The sequence below is a fragment of the Pseudochaenichthys georgianus genome, chromosome 7, assembly GCF_902827115.2.
Source record: "Pseudochaenichthys georgianus chromosome 7, fPseGeo1.2, whole genome shotgun sequence".
Lineage (NCBI taxonomy): Eukaryota > Metazoa > Chordata > Actinopteri > Perciformes > Channichthyidae > Pseudochaenichthys > Pseudochaenichthys georgianus.
The window spans coordinates 21,173,350-21,190,039 of NC_047509.1; the positions used below are offsets into that span (position 1 = coordinate 21,173,350).

At 42.3% G+C, this 16,690-nt stretch overlaps 1 protein-coding gene across 1 annotated transcript in view; it reads right to left on the reverse strand.

The window, feature by feature from the left end:
* Positions 1-419: 419 nt before the first annotated feature.
* The window catches only part of dip2ba (disco-interacting protein 2 homolog Ba), a 48,059-nt gene continuing 31,788 nt past the window's right edge, over positions 420-16,690 (reverse strand). The window contains exons 12-38 of the mRNA XM_034086271.1: positions 16,056-16,165; positions 15,544-15,646; positions 15,362-15,426; positions 15,190-15,283; positions 14,672-14,791; positions 14,445-14,559; positions 13,362-13,501; positions 13,117-13,253; positions 12,002-12,082; positions 11,784-11,911; positions 11,499-11,613; positions 10,970-11,171; positions 10,750-10,862; positions 8,443-8,523; positions 8,188-8,311; positions 7,682-7,803; positions 7,398-7,509; positions 7,085-7,194; positions 6,507-6,637; positions 6,241-6,409; positions 5,633-5,803; positions 5,352-5,413; positions 5,201-5,258; positions 5,003-5,077; positions 4,335-4,509; positions 4,106-4,229; positions 420-3,546 (exon numbers count right to left, since the gene is read on the reverse strand). Coding sequence (XP_033942162.1) covers positions 3,294-3,546; positions 4,106-4,229; positions 4,335-4,509; positions 5,003-5,077; positions 5,201-5,258; positions 5,352-5,413; positions 5,633-5,803; positions 6,241-6,409; positions 6,507-6,637; positions 7,085-7,194; positions 7,398-7,509; positions 7,682-7,803; positions 8,188-8,311; positions 8,443-8,523; positions 10,750-10,862; positions 10,970-11,171; positions 11,499-11,613; positions 11,784-11,911; positions 12,002-12,082; positions 13,117-13,253; positions 13,362-13,501; positions 14,445-14,559; positions 14,672-14,791; positions 15,190-15,283; positions 15,362-15,426; positions 15,544-15,646; positions 16,056-16,165 — 3,290 coding nt within the window. The 3' untranslated portion in view covers positions 420-3,293. The remainder of the gene's footprint in view (positions 3,547-4,105; positions 4,230-4,334; positions 4,510-5,002; positions 5,078-5,200; positions 5,259-5,351; positions 5,414-5,632; positions 5,804-6,240; positions 6,410-6,506; positions 6,638-7,084; positions 7,195-7,397; positions 7,510-7,681; positions 7,804-8,187; positions 8,312-8,442; positions 8,524-10,749; positions 10,863-10,969; positions 11,172-11,498; positions 11,614-11,783; positions 11,912-12,001; positions 12,083-13,116; positions 13,254-13,361; positions 13,502-14,444; positions 14,560-14,671; positions 14,792-15,189; positions 15,284-15,361; positions 15,427-15,543; positions 15,647-16,055; positions 16,166-16,690) is intronic.

Here is a 16,690-nt window from a genome sequence, read left to right on the forward strand (position 1 = left end):
AGGTTTGAAATGAACACTTTAATGTTTAAGTGGCAATATTTGTGGTAGTGTGATTCAAAAAGTCAGTTAGTTCAGCTTTAAAATTAACATGAATTTATATATGTATGTGTCGTTTAATACATTACACTTCCTAATAAGGCCTTCTTCAAAAAGGATTTGAGGGTTCATAAGCCTTTAAGCAGAAGTCAGCTATAAGCCATTCATATATAAACAACCTTATTCTAACATGCAAGTCTGTACTGTTAAATCTCTCTGGCTGCTGTTTATCTTTTTTATTAAGCTGGACCGTCTATTTACATTTACAACAGCAGCCTGCATGGCATATCAGAAAGTGAGCAATTAGCCTGCCCCCTGGTGGAAGGAAGATGCTGCTTCGTGAAACTTCCAGAAGATGTGAAAAAGAAGAAAGCACCAGAAAGTTCTGACAAAGGATTTTTTTTATTTGACATGAAACACATCCAATGACAGTGTGACAGTGTTTTTTGTCAAGTAAGACATGTTGTTAGAAGTTATCGCACCATTGACTAGATGAGAATGTCTCTGCTGCAGCTCGACGATGCATAGTGAACAGACAGTCGCTGAGGTATACATTGTGGGCCCTTGAGTTTTCTTTTGTGTGAAAGATTCTAATTTCATTACCTCACATGTACATTTGTGCTTAGAATAACTTTGGAGGTTTGAAATGAAACGCTATTCTTCACAACACGACACCTTGAAAACTGAAATAAATATTCAAATGGAAACGGTGGATATGTCAGGTTGCATTGTTCGTGTTGAGTTGTTGCCTGTTGAGAACGTTTTCATCAGATCTCAACGAAAACTGGTGATGATGAACAATAGAGTGAGATGTTGGCATGGAAAAAGAATGACTGATTTTCACACATAAAGGGCATCCAGGAAGAGACCTTGTTTGTTACGACATTGGAGGACAGAAGCCTGTCAACCTTCCCTTATTGAATAGCACCAATGTCTATTGAAAAGGCTTGAAGGCCAACATGACATTATAAAACTTTATTAAAACTTGTCGGAGTTAAACAGTAGCAACAAAGCAATTTTCACACAGCAGCTCAGAAGCTTCACTTTGTTATTTATGAGTTATTCTAACGTGCCACACGTACTGGCTCGCATACAAGTCCTCAGTGTCCGTCACTGAATGAAAAGTGGTTCATGTTTTTTGTGCTGAATGCCAAGCTGCTTCAAAATCAAACCAGCTGTTTGCAGAAGTTGTGCCGTTTTAAAGTATTAGAGAGTAAAAAAATTTAAATCAGTAAAATATTGAAGAAACTGCTAAAAACTATATCCGATTCCAATCTTGATTGGAAAGAAAAACAATACAGTGGTGGCGACGTAAAAAAAAAAAAAAAGGAAATGTTCAATATTCTTGTTACAAAAAACAAAACTTGTTGCACCAGATAAGCCAAATATCACTGAGTAAGCCGGAAACACACACACACATTCTCTCATGCACGCACACACACATTCAAATGATAATGGGAAAGTGCACATTGTTCCTGCCAAAGTAATCTGAAACCTTTTCTTCTCTCTTGCAATGTGAAACCTTTAAATTAACAATGCAGAAAAATGCTGTCAAGTATGAAAGATCAGTCAAGTATTTTCGACAACGTTCATATCCATGTACACATTAACACCAGTAATATTTGACCTCTAAAATACAGTATACAGACAACATCCTTACCCTCATTTATTGCCTCCATTTGGAATTTTTTTTTATAAAGGAGGGTTCTGCCATTTTTTTCTTTTTTTAAATCACGGTTTGCTTACTGATTGTTGTTCATTCCTAATTCGTTTTTTTTCAGTGTTACAGACATTCAGAATTGGTTTCAATGATCATGATATGAAATGAGAAAGGCATGACCGCAAACGTCTTAGCAAAAAGAACAAGAAACCGCCCCTCCCCCTTCCTCTAAAAAGAAAAATTATATGAGTTATAAACTGCCGTCAGATTCCACATGTGAAAAAGTTGGAATAGTCCTTTAAATACACTAATAGCACTGCTAGAAATGAGGGATTCAACATAAAAAAGTACTGAAGTTCCACAGGTTTAGTAAGGCAAAGTTCTGATATTTTCTTTTTTAGACTGTTTGTAATCATACTGTGAATATCACCATGGTGCAGTAAAAGGCACTGACTTGCCTTCTGAAGATCTACATGAGTGTAACCGGCTGTAACGCTAACATGTGGTGAAGGATGCTCCTTGCTCTATCATGGGAAACTACACACCGACTGCAAGCTAGCGGCTCTATTATGGCCTGCAAACTGCTGTTATCCTGTTGACCGGAAGAAAATCTCTACTTAAGGTCCACTTTGTTCTGGAGCTTTCTATTATATTACACTCTAATGAGGACTGACCAACAGAGTCCACAGCTAACAGTTGTTTTCTTTTCTTTTGTTAACCTGCATGTTAACATTGATTGCATTTCAAATAAGCATGCACACTTAAGCTCTTCTTTAGAAAAGTGTTGCTTTAAAAAAAATGCATAAGCACTTCACAATCATCAGAACTATCTAACGGACCGACTTGCACCAAAAGTGAATCCTTTTGTTTTCTGCCCGTCGAAGATCGCCCCTAATATCGAGGTTTGTACGTCTAAGAAGAACGTCTTTCTTTTCCCACACCAACAAACAATTCAAGTGTATTTTTTTAGGACATTTTGCAACGTGTGAATGCCGGCAGCATGTCTGCTAAAAAACCCAGTATGTGATGGGCGGTGAGAGCCACGGGGCATCTGGTGGTTTACTGCACCCGCTGGTGGTACTTTTTAATACTGATGCGGATTTGCTCTCATGAAAGCAGAAAACATGGGGGGAAGTGTCTCTTGAGGCAGGTGAGACAGGAAGTGGACTCAGAGGCGCGAGGACTTAAAGTGCAAAGAGGGGGAAAGTTCCAGCTCCTCTTAGCAGTTCCTGCCCTCAAGAATCGAGGGGTTAAAAAAAACAAGAGAAGCACACGATGATAAATGGATCAGGATAAAAACCAAGGAATGGAAGGAGGGGTGGATTTGCCTCTTGGATGAAAGCGTGTAATTAAAATGTCTTTAAAAAACATGATTTTGCGTGAAGTGGGATGAAGATCGATTTCAGTTTCTGAGAGGGAAGCACGTTCTGCTGACAGTACTCGAGCTGTATTTGCATTCCCACATTGTTTGGTGTTTTGAATGTGTGTGTGAGCTTTAAAATGGGGGCTGCTACTGAACGCACCCCCCCAGTCCTACTCCCTCACGTCTGTTCTCAGAGCCCGGCTCAGTTTTTCTACATTTCCATTGGTTGGTGAATCACATGTTGTAGGCCACGTAGATAGGGTCCAGTTGGTCGGCCAGGAAGGAGTCTCGCAGGTGCATCCTCTGCTTCTCCCCCCTGGAGTTGATGGGGATCACCCCGGGGTCCACGATGACCACCACCCCCACGATGAGGTGGTGCTCCTCCAGGACCACGTTGGTGACCAGGGGCACCAGGTCCAAGGCCTCCTGCTCCGAGCCGCTCAGCTCCGCCACCACCACCAGCAGGTTGGTCCACGTAAACACAGCGCTGAGGGGAGAGGGGTCATGTGATCTCTGTTAGTGTGTGAACTACAGGCTATCGCACAGCGGTGTGTAAGAAATATTATAGATACAAAATCTAATAAAAACAATGAGAAAATATATATTTTCTAAGATTCAAGTCATACATTTACGATACAAACCTTTTGATATTTTCTGAGATAGAAAGAGTTAATGGGAATTTTCTCTTAAATAAGGAAATACAGAACATATATTGCATCTGTCGATTCTTTTCAGAGTCCTGATTTACAAAAGCTATCGCATCATTTGAAATTAAAATGTGTTTTTTGTTTAATAGGTATGAAACGCTCCTTTGGGGCAAAGATCACAAGTATTTTCTTATTGCTAAATCCTATTTTATACTTCATTTACCACTTTAATCTTAAAGTATATCAATGTTTTTATTAAATATTACATCATCCTCCGGCTTCGTCATTTTATTTTTACACCTACAATGGCCCAATTATGTCATTGTTATGCTGTCTTTCTTAGTGAGATGTAAAGAACAAATATATCATTCTAAATATATCTCCAATAAAGAGCCTCACCTTTCTGCGATGCAGCGGTGGGCTCGTGAGACAGACGTCTCGATGTCGATCGGGTGATAGCGCAGCCCCCTCAACTCCAGCGTTTCATCAAGAGAGCCCACCACGAACAAGGCATCATGACGATCTGCAGCAGAGAAGAGAAGAGTTTCAGGAGCTTTGCAACAAAAGGATATGTTGATATCGCAAAAAGGCAGTGAATGAGGTCAGCTGTTTGTAAATGTCCTCTTACCTCCGCTGGCGTCCAGCAGCTCCGTCCTCTTGATGAAGCCCAGGTACCCCGTCCTGGCCCACAGGGTGTGGGGCTCCCCGAAGGTGAGTTTGGTGTTGAAGTGATCCGCCTGCAGGCTCTCCTCCCCGTAGATGGTGTAGTAGCCACTGGCACTGTGAGTGCTGCTCACCCAGATCTGACACACAAAAGGTGAATGACGTCATTTTTAACAATAATGAGAAATAAAAAAGGGCTTAATTTCATTATGAATAATCTTACAATCAAGTTTCAGACAAATCAATCAATCATTTGGTTTATAAAATGTCAGCAAATTGTGAAAATGTCAATCCTAGATCCGTAAAGTCCAAAGGGAAGTCTGTAAGTGTCTTGTTTTGTCCGCTCAAAACAAAGATATTCACTTGAATGTGTTATAAAACAGAGAATCTCAATATGTGAGAGGCTAAAAACCAGCATAGTGCCTTTGTTTAGTATGATCAATTATGTTAACGATGAATCAATGAACATAATAGATGCAGCTCCAATTCAAATGAATGATTCTGTTTAAATAGCTTTGCTCACTTAGCTCTGTATGGGTGGAACCACTTTGTTGCAGAATCATAAGAGGAATATTAAAACAAAGGTGAAATGGCGTAAACATCAGCATCCCATGATCCTCTCTGCTCACTCACCTCTCCGAGATGTGAATCTCCCAGCGGGCCTCTGGTCTCCGGGTTCACTATGATGACCCTCACTCCTGGAAGCATCTAAGAGGAAACACAAAGTGGGACTTTAGCTTCACAGATAAAACCAGCTCCTCTACTTCCTGTGGGTCTGTGGCCAGTGAGAGCCTCGCACTCACCAGGGTTTTAACAACAATCAATACTTACAGTGCCTGACTCCATGAGAGGAAGACTCTGTGGCGCTCCTCGCTCCACCAGCCTCACCCTGAGTGACACAAACAAAAGACGGACCTGTCAATCATTCTGTTTGATCTGAACAATCATGGATCATGGGACAGTTAGGGGTTTCCAGTCTTACCTGTCGTGGCGCAGAGACTTCATGTCCACATACACGGTGGAGGGGTCTGGTCCAGCAGTGCCCTGAGGATGCAGAGAGGAAAATAAATACTCTAACATCAAAGAAATCCATCTGAACACGAAGCCTTTTGGCCCATTTAAGTCAAAATTTAACACATCTGAATGGAGGGTAAACAGTGAATGACTTAAATTGTTCAAGATGAAACACGACAACACAAAAATGAGTTTAACTAGGGAAAATGTATACGTATAACAACAATTCAGTGTCCGTGTGACTCCAACCTGCAGGCAGATGGCGAGGTTGACCCTGGAGCCGAAGGCGGTGCTGACGGCGCGCGGCGACAGGCCGAGATCTTTGAAGAGCTTGGAGAAGGACTGCGTGAGAGCGAGGCGAGGACGCTCCTCTGCGATCACCACACAGCTCCGCACGCATGACAGATTCAGACCCCGCGCCTGGAGACACACAGGAAGAGGTTATCACACTTTGAACAGTAAAGTGAAGACTGAGCCTGGCTCCAACATGAACTCAGTGGACGTTTTAATCCAAAGTGCTTTTAGATATTGAGCGACACTGAACCACAAGAACCAGATTTATGACTTTAAGGAAAATAGATGTTAACTTACAGATCATTTAATAGGTAAGCAATATATATGGTTTAGTTTGAATAGTCTGAAAGTTTTGACAATGTAGTAGAATTTACTCGTACTAACTAATAGGCTTAAAAAGGGCCTATATATTGTTTTTTATTGATTAAATCAGACAGGTGTTAATTGGTTGCCTTGAGAGCAGATATGATCATGTGCAACCAATGTGTAACAGTGTTGTTATTGTTAGAGTAGAGACAGGGTGGGGTACCACATCATTGGGTGTGTATGTGTGTGATTCTGACCTTCAGCATCTCTGTCTGCGTGCCCAGGCCTTTGGTGCAGAGCTCCATCACGGAGTAGGAGCAGAACGTGTCTCTGATCTTGTACTGACTCAGCGTGCTCAGCCACAGAGGCAGCGAGCTCTCCAGCTCCAGGGGGGGGATAAGGATGGACTGGTGACCTGAGTAAACACTGGGCAAAAAACACACACTCGCTACAGCAACAACTTTTACAGGAACAGCATGTTATATAGAATATGATATTCAGCGTGTGTGTGTGTGTGTGTTACCTGGAGAGGCACCACAGGACGAAGCCCAGGCCACAGTACGGGTCGAGGCAGATGGCTATTTGGCGTGAGGAGTAGAGCTCACACTGCAGCTTGATGGAGCGACACAGAGTGCTGACTGCAGCGTGAGACATCTGACAGGAAATAGACATGAACCATTAAAAAATGCTCTATGCTGTCAACAAAAACGACAAAGTAGGAGCAACTCAATCGATTTGTCCCTTCATGTCATCATATATAAATATGAATATATATAAAATCATTTTTTTTTGAGGGCATACAAATCTAATCAATTAAAAAAAATGTTATATCAATGCAAATTCCTGTTAATGAATAAGTAGATCCCGCTACCCATTGAGCGATAGAAATAATGACAATAAATATTAATTAGAAAATATTTTGTTAGATAAACAGTAGTAATCATAAATAAAGAGATACAAATAAAAATTAATTAAAAATTAAATAAAAAGAGAACAATACTGATACTAAAAAAAGGAAATATAAAAATAAATTAAAGAATGAAAATGTAATAAATAAAATACAAAATATACTGTTATACATCAACGCTGTGAGTATTTTACCTTGACTCCAGTCAACATGCCTGTGGTGGACACACTGAAGTCCAGGTAGGCCAGCATTTCGGCTGTGGGGGGTTTATAAATGTGTGGAGGCCGCTTTCTGGGGAGATCATCTGAGAGAAGAAGGAACATAATTGTAGTTATTTGTACTGTAACTGTTATTGTTTGCTATTGTGGAGCAAACAGGTAACCTTGTGGCCAAATGGAGAGCACTTTTCTATCCATGCACTCCTAGAGTTGTATCCTTAGGCCAGTAAAGTTCACAATGCCTAATGCCTCTTAGCTGTTATCATTTGAACATATAGATCTCCAGCACCTGTATCGATGATAGTGGGCCACGTCTTGACGTTGACGCTGGCAGCAGCCTCCCTGGACCTGAGGATCCTCATGAGAGGCTGAGTGGTGAGGATGCAGGCTGCTTTGCTCACCTGTTGCACCAAACACACACACAAAGACGTTTATTCATTGCTGCAACATCGACCTCTGGTACAAATCCTCCATTCAAGGAGATTACTCTATAATGCTCTGGTAATGTTTGATTGAAAAACATTGTGTTAAAATGTACGCCTTTAATTAGAAATATCAGTGGTGTACACTCACGTCGATGATCATGCGCACAGTGGGGAGGGTAGCAGCCAGGTTCTGTGGGTGAGGCGGCCTCACCGTCACAGGGATGACCCCCGCATAGAGGCAGCCGTAGAAGGCAGCTATCAGGTCAATACCTGCAGAAAGAAGAGACAGACAAGACATCTTTAGGTTTGAAAGTGGGCGGAAACATTTGGAATAATGCAAGTACCTAACTCAGACAAGTAATATAACAAAGGTATCTAGTTTTAAGACATTTTAAGGCGGAGATGTAACATATTTGGCCTTTTAATAAAAATACAAGGAGGTTGGCTGTCTACAATGCTGAGTGGTGTGTGTGTGTGTGTGTGTGTGTGTGTGTGTGTGTGTGTGTGTGTGTGTGTGTGTGTGTGTGTGTGTGTGTGTGTGTGTGTGTGTGTGTGTGTGTGTGTGTGTGTGTGTGTGTGTGTGTGTGTGTGTGTGTGTGTGTGTGTGTGTGTGTGTGTGTGTGTGTGTGTGTGTGTGTGTGTGTGTGTGTGTACCTGGGGGATAAAGCAGCACCACATTGTCTCCTGTGTTGAGGCCGCCTCTCTCCATTAGGGTAGCTGTGATTTTCTCTGCTCTCTTGTGCAGCTGAGCACAAGTGGCTGTGCACACCGCCACCCCCTACAGAGGAAAGAGAGGAAGGACAGCTAGCTTACACCCAACAACATGCAAATCCAATTCTACCAGTACAAAATAAAGAAAAGTATGCCCTGTATGTGTTACTATCGATTTCCAGTGTGTGTTTTGTCTACCTTTGAATTGAGCAGCACATACAGGACATGGTCTGGGTCGGTTTGAGCCCTCCATTGCAGAGCATCAGACAGGAACTGGTGCTGGTAAAGAAAGAGTGTCATCACAAAAACATTAATGATGGATTGACTTCATTCATAAGATTGCACACTTAAAAGCTGCATCCATGGCAAATAATAACCCATTTAAAACATGGTTCAACAGATAGATGCAAACAAAAGCTTGTCCACATATATCATCCAACCAACAGCCAAAAATAGAACGGCTCTCAGGGACAACAGATACATTTGCTCAACAGACTTTGAGAGGAGAAAACATATTCTGTGAGGATTTGAACCTCTCACACCGAGGGAAAAACAAGCGCACAACAGGAGCATTTCCTTTTTTCTGCCCGGTGCGGGGTCACGCTGAGACCATCTGTACCTGCAGCCACTAACAAGCTATGGGCCTTTTAAACACAGGGTTACACCAACTTTAAAAAGCATTTTTTTTTAAAAAGTGTACCGTTTCTCAAGCAAAGTAACAATCCAGTCACTTTTTTTTTTTTAAACAAACACTGATATTATAAGACCAAATAGTGTCAATAAACTGAGGAACTGGCCAGAGCACGGGATCAAACAAGACAAGACGTGAAAGCAAAGAAAGGTCGTTAAGGCAGACGGCAAGTGACCATCAGGCAACATGTAAGGTAACAAATAAAGTTCACACATTGACTCACTGGACGAAAAGATATAAGCGTCAGCGTTGTCATGTTTAAATCTCTGGCCAAAGTCATCCTTTGTGCCACTCTCTCTCTCTCTCAGTCAGACAACAGGTCAACACTGATCATGCAGACCGGCTGCCTGTCCATCAGGCTAAGCTACACATGGGAGCATCACAGTGAACACTGCCAGCAGAGGTGACAGTTTTATTTTAGGGGGTGATTAAAAGATATTTTAATTACATCATCTTTAAAAGGTCACACATGTTAAGAAACTGTTTATTGTTACCTCCTCAACGTCTCCATTTTACTTTATCATTATGAAGTAGATGTTGATTTCCAGGTTGCCAGTTCTTCATAGACATGCGACAATGTACTTTTAGATGTGTTACTGCTGCCTATTTAACAATTAAAGTAGTCATTGCGTTTTTGTTTGCACTAAGTTTAGTCGCAGAGTGGAGAGACCTACTGCATATGGTGCAAGAGGAAAATACTCTGGACGCGATTACTTTGAGCATTATTGGGAATGAATTACGTTTGAATATATATCTTGCTATTCCCCATGATGTTCGGAATAAGATGCTACATTTGTAGCTAGTGGTATGTTCTGAGGAAAACTGGAAGCGATGCTGTCGTCCATTACAGTGGAAACACCAATTGAAAATAATAGGGAAGAACATTTTAAAGATGTCTAATAATAACACCTCAACTTATTGATGAGCTTTTGGTTTGGGGGAACTAGTAGGCTGCTGGAAACTCTAGTTTAAAAGGTGATTGCAGAGGGTCCGTTTTATTCTGTATTTTACATGAGGTGTGTGGACCCCTGCTGGCTAAGGAACCAGCCTGGACAGTCTTATTTCTGCGTCGGGCAAAAGCTGCTGCTAGAGGCTGAGAGGCCATCGAGGCTGCAAAGCACATCTGACCGACAGAAGCAGCAGAAGCAAAGACGGTTGGGGGGAAGGCCAGAGCCTTACCATCATGACGGGCCACATACAGAGCTAAAGCCCAACCCAAGCAAAGTTAAAGGCAGAACAAGAGAGATTTAGGATCAGACAGGAGAATCAATCCTCCCCTAAATGTGACAGGGTTTAACTTGGTTAACACATTCAGAGCCTTCACAGTTGATACATCAGTCCCATTAGAAAATATGTGTGTTTCATTTTGTCTAAGGCTGAAACTTATAAATGCATACGCTGATGTTTTTCTTAGTTGATATTCATTGAGGTTACATTATCAAATGTCTTTTTGACAAACAGCTGAAAGATATTCAGCTAACAATTATGTTAAGACTAATACAAACACATACTTGGCTTTTAAAATAGATTATTCATTTACTAATCACTGAATCTTTAATCTTATGTTATAAACATTGACTGAGCATAGCAACAGTATAAAGTCTTTAAGTATACATTTCTGTCTCATCATCCAGGTGCCAATGTTGGAGTCTTAGATATACAGTAGATTGATATAACTTGATGTAAACATTTCAGGAAATATAAACTATTAAGTTGTACATTTATCCTGACGAAATCCATTATTAATCATCTGATAAATATTCAGGTGTCAGTGTGGTTAAAGTGCGGTTCTGGGTCTGTGTGGTGAACAGTACCTTTCGGATCAGGTCCTGGTCCTCCACCACGCCCAGCTCTCTGCCGGTTGCCTGGGCGATCCGCTTCCCTGCCACCAAGTTACCGACCAGCATGGAAGCCGGGCCGACGTCCACTGAACAGAGTCAATCAGAGTGTGTTAAGTAACGCTTCCAACACTAAATGAGTGTTTGTCTTACGTTATGTATTAAGCATCAGTGGCTGTGGTCTACGGCGGTCTACCTGGCTGTTTCTGCCGGGGCTTGGGCATGTTGGTCACGCAGGTGTGGGGGCACAGCAGGATGTTGCAGGGGTGCAGGTTTCCCTCCAGGAAGTTCTGCTTGGTTTCACAGATGTGGATGCCTCCGAGGGGCGTCTTTGGGAGGGTGTTTGCCGGGACGAGCGCCAGGCAGTACAGGCCCACCTGGTGGATGCTGTCGATGGCCTGGGAAGAAAATGACATGTTCATTTAATCAGCTGTTCATATTGACTTTGAGTGTATGTTTTGATATTTGTTATTGCTTGCTCTACTTTGCTATATGCCTGGTGTAAGAGAAAACCAAATGTTTTCCAAACTTTAAAGACTTTGTTCAAACCCTTTTCCTTCCCTCAAAAAGCTGTACTCTAAATGCACCCATCATGACTTTGAAATACACATAACTAAAAGTATAAAAAGAAGAATCTGTCACTGAAAAAAGTTAAATCACATAAATACTATCATAAAAGATAATCTGAAAATATACCCTAGGGGACATGACAGATGTGATTTTACCTGCAGGACTCGACTCATCCACTGGAAGCTGTCTTCCTCACTAGCGTCCGGCCTCTGCTCTGCCACGATCACTATCCTCTCATCATAGAACACGGTCACAGAGAACACAGCGATCCTGCATGAATGAAAAAATAAATGAGCACTCGCACACATGGAGAGGCTGCAGAATATTAAAGAGATGAACCCGTTTGGGGGGTTATACAGCGGCCGATATAGAAATGAGAATCCATGCACCCTGTAGAAATATAACTAACACACAGCGCACAGAAGCGGTCAGTGTCTCACCTCCCCCTGTAAACAGTTTTGACCGGCTCCACTGCCAGCGCGGTGGCCACCAGGTCGTCGGCGTTGTGGCGTCGCCCGCTCACCATCAGCAGCCCCTCAAACTTCCCCACAACAAACACCAGACTGCCCTGTGGAGCAAACGGTTTCACTCAGCAAGGAACATTTTCAGTGAAATTATTATAAAAGTATTATAGTGAAGTTGGATGTTTCTGCCTTACGGGTCCAACAAATCCAAGCAGACCGGTCCGAGTGAAAGGTATTTCTCCTATGGGTGCTCCGGCTTGGTTGACGGGGATCACCTGCAGATTTACAGAGGAATAATAAGTTGGAGTTCAGTGCATACACACACTAAATCCTCTTCATCATATGCATTGCAACCCTGTAAATAGCCTAGCATTACCCAGAGGAGATGTATGTAATAATGTAAAGTTTAACGCCATTTGAACTTTACATCCTGTGTTTGAATAAAGCTGCTTTTCTTCCACGTTTTGAAAATGATTCTATTGTGGAGTAATTCTTCTAACTCAGACAGATCTCCTGTTATTTGATACATGTGTGAAAGGAAACTACGGACAATGGTCAGAAGTGATTATCCTGGTATTGTGGCAAAGATCATATGAGGGAGGCGTGTGGTGCAGTGGATTGAGCGTTGGTGATTGATTAGATCAGGGGGTCACAGGTTCAAACCCCACTGCAGTCAGCATGTCGTTGTGTCCCTGCAAGACACTTCACCCAAAATTGCTCCTGTGGGGATTGCCCACAGTACTGAGTATGTAAGTCACTTTGGATAAAAGCGACTTACAAGTGACATGTAATGTAATTTAATATGAGAAAAACAGTTTACATCTCACCCTGGCATTATATTACAAATATATTCCAACATCATTGTGAAAGCAGGTAAATGTATAGTTGAGAGGTGGTTTGTTGCTTTTAAATATTTAAATAAATATAAAACTGGACAAGAACACACTTCAGGAGTATATGGGAATAAATGCAATGCAACAGTTTCAAGATGACTGTGGCTCCATCTAGTGGATCATATTAACCTGTGATTCTTTCCCATCCATCCATTTCTAAACCAGCTTATTTCACTTCTGCTTACAAGCTTACGTGCAGGGTGGAGGTCATGCTATCACACACTCAACAAGAGGAAGGGGACACCCCGTACAAGTAGCCAGGAAGTTAACTCTCAAGTGTTAACATGACTTTTTAAAGAGGTTATTTCTTGTCTCAGGCCAAAGGTTTATTTATAAGCCACAGCACGTCACTAGACCAGATGTGGAATGAGTCATTTAGGCAGTGTTTTCAACACTCATTGTAAACTTTGACAGACCTCAAATGTGTTCTTGGTGACCCCAGGCAGACCGTAGTACATGGTGCCTCCGGCCCGAGAGTTGATCACGATTTCTCCTATTTCATCTGTCTTGCACAGCTGAGGAGGCCCGTCCGGTTTCACAATGCACATCAGAGCTGAAACACACACACAAGTCACAAGATTACATATGTTTACCTGAAAGATAAAGGAAGAAGTAAGTGGTGCAGCTGCAGAGCCAATTAAAACCAACTCTAGTGGCTAACCTCCAGGCATGATGTGTCCCACATCCTGCACAGTGAGAGCCGAGTTCTTGTCCTCTGTGTTCACTCTGATCACCCCGTGGCTCAGCCCGCCCATGGACAGGATGGCCCTGGCTGGCAGCGGAGCGCCTCGTGCACCGGGCCTGCAGGGGAGACACAAAGAGAGGGGACGGTGTGAGGTAATCATAACGGCTCAGACAGCGAGGCAGCAGAAACACAAACCAAGCCTCAGCCTCAAGGTGAAGTGGTTTCATTGTTTATCTTGAACTATGCAGAAGTGAGGAATACCACATGCTTGGGTTTGGTTTGAGCTTTAAGTGAATGTACTCCTTGGCCTTCTTCCACCTCAGAAACATATCCAGACTCCGGCCATCACTCTCCGACTCTGTTGCAGAGAAGCTCATTCAACTTCCACTGGCTCCCGGTCAAGTCCCGCATCACCTACAAACTCCTCCTCGTCACCACAAGTCCCTCCATGCCCTCTCCCCTCAGTACCTCACAGATCTCCTCCACCCATACATCCCGTCCCGCACCCTTCGATCCTCAGACTCCGGCCTGCTCTCCATTCACGCCTCCGCACCTTCGGGGGCCGTGCCTTCAGTGTCGCTGCCCCCACCCTCTGGAACTCCCTCCCTGCTGAAATCCGTAACGCCCCTTCTCTGAACATCAACCCTGAAAACTCATCTGTTCAACAAAGCCTTCTAACATTAACTCACTCTTCCCCCCTGCAATGGAACACTTCCATTTCTGCCCCGTTTTATGTCTTGTCCTTATATGTTTCTTTGTTAAGCGACCTTGGGTTGATGAAAGGCGCTATATCAATTAAAGTTATTATTATAAAAAAATAATGTTACAATTCTTGAACTAGACATATTTTAACTAAGAAAAGTGCGTAATTTCAATATAAAACAAACACATTCAAAAATCACTAAATGTGCTTATTTTAAATAAATGTAAGTTCGTGGACAAAACTAACTGTATTTCTTTGCAGGCAAAACTAGTTACTGCCTAACTAGTTTTAACTAGTTTTGCCTGCAAAGAAATACAGTTACTTTAGCATTGAACTCCCTGTATCAGATGCGTTACCTGCGGATGGCCACCGTCAGGGCCTCAGGAGACGTGGCACATGGACAGATTGCCTCTGGCTTCAAACCATGAGACTGGAACACATTCAGGAAGGCGTCACACGACGACACGGACCCTGGTGACAAATAATGGGATAATAAAATGACCAAAACAGGATAGAAATAGTCATACACGTTGTTCATAACATAGTAGTTCTACATTACAAAGACACCATGGTTGAGACTCACATGGGTTCGCTCCATCAGCCACAATAAGCATGCGTATGGAGGACAGGTTGGTGTCCCTCTGGTCCTTGTGGGCCATCATGGCCCAGTGGAGGTCACGGCATTTCACCAAGGCAATACGTGCTATCAGAGAGGAAGAGGTCATATATGGGGCACTTACAAGCTGTATTTGTTTTATTAATTATGTGCACATTTTTTATTACTGTTTCCATGGCTTTAGCTGCAAGTTTTCCAATTCTATTCAATTTAGTAGTCTTGTGGGTCTTCTCCGTGATTAGGTTTCTACTTTAACATCGGCCAAGGGGGTCACGTTTTTGTTTATGTCCATTTGTTTATTGGATTTCATATTTGGGAGTGGAACAAAGCAAAGAGCAGACACACATTATTCTTTAGTTTCCTGCACAATTGGGGTTTTGAGCTTGTTTTAGGTCTGTGCCAGTTTGAAGAAAGACCCTTCATCGGCAATATAAGATGTAAACTTTACAAATGTATAATAATATAAAAAGAGACATTGGCTGAACCTTTGTGAAGGTGGACCCTCTGCACCCAGGACATGGGACATGCTTTCATGACAGCATATGGCACTGTGATGGTGTGGATTCTGTTCATGACACTCTGAAAAACAAATACATAGTGTCATTGTAACATTGTGCACAGGACAACAGACAGTACAACATGTTCACTAAATCTTACCGTTAAGACGCCATGCCACATGCCCATATCCTTCTTACAGTCCAACACATTGACCAGTGTCTCCCCTAAGACAAAAAACATAAAGACACCCAAGTGAGGATTTGGAAATCACTTGCTCACTTGGTAAAAGATTCACCATTTGTTTATGTTTAGTGAGTGTAAGAGAAGTAACAGTCTCTGACCTTCACAGTAGTTACAGGCCTGCGTCAGAGCCTGGCAGTGGGTCAGCATGGAGATCTTGGACACAGCAACTCCCATCACTGTCCCCTCCTTACTTGCTTTGTACTGGAAGAGGAAGATCTGTTCAACATCGCCTTCCAACAATAACTCACTTCCCCCCCCACTTACACTTCCATTTCTGCCTCTGTTTTATGTTTTTCATGTTTTATGTCTTGTCCTTGTATGTTTCTTTGTAAAGCGACCTTGAGGTTATGAAAGGCGCTATATAAATTCAAGTTATTATTATTATTATTAAGAGACATACACACAAACAAAGAGCATTTGAACTTGAACATGAGAAAACTGGCCCTTTATTGTCAGGTTGTCTATTTGTCTCTATTCTTTTATAAATATAGATCGATTTTTATGTCTGAAAGAGCCGTAAAATTGGCAGGTAATATTTGAGTTGCATTTGTGAGGTGATAGCAATGTAACCATTTTTGTTTTTTATATCACCAAATTGTTTTGTGGTTACCTCTATGTAGGCAGTGTCGGTGTTGGCAGTGGGGATGTGAGGCTGCCAGTCTTTGGATGGTTTGGTCAGATACTTTGTGTCCGTCACTACCCATTTCATCCTTGGCCATCCTGGTGAACACAAAAAAAAAATATATATAAACACAGAATTGTTTTAGCTAACACAAAGGAAAAACAAAGTTTGTACAATTGAAGCCTGACAAAATGAACAGTGTTCACTTTGCAAACTGCTGGTTTTAAGGCCAAAGGTGAACAGACTTAACAAGCAGAGTGATTACAGAGATATCCGTTTACACAATATGGCCCTACATTTGATATCACATTGTATATTCCTGGCTCCTAAAAAGACTGATACAGACTGAGGCAGCATTAAAAGTACCGTACTTTTCGGACTATAAGCCGCGACTTTTTCCCCCATTTTTTTTGTACAGCTAACGGCCACTAGGGAACCTCCTAAATCTATGGATTTTACAGGTAAAATTAACCACCTTTAACACTATGGGCTCTAGGACCGGTCCGCGCCCGCCACCTTTAAGCGGCGGGCTCCAGCAGAAAAAGCTGGAGGCCGGAAAAGAGTGAGACAGGTAGCGCGCCAAAGTAAAAGTGGAACCGAGAGACAGAACGAGAGCAAGACAG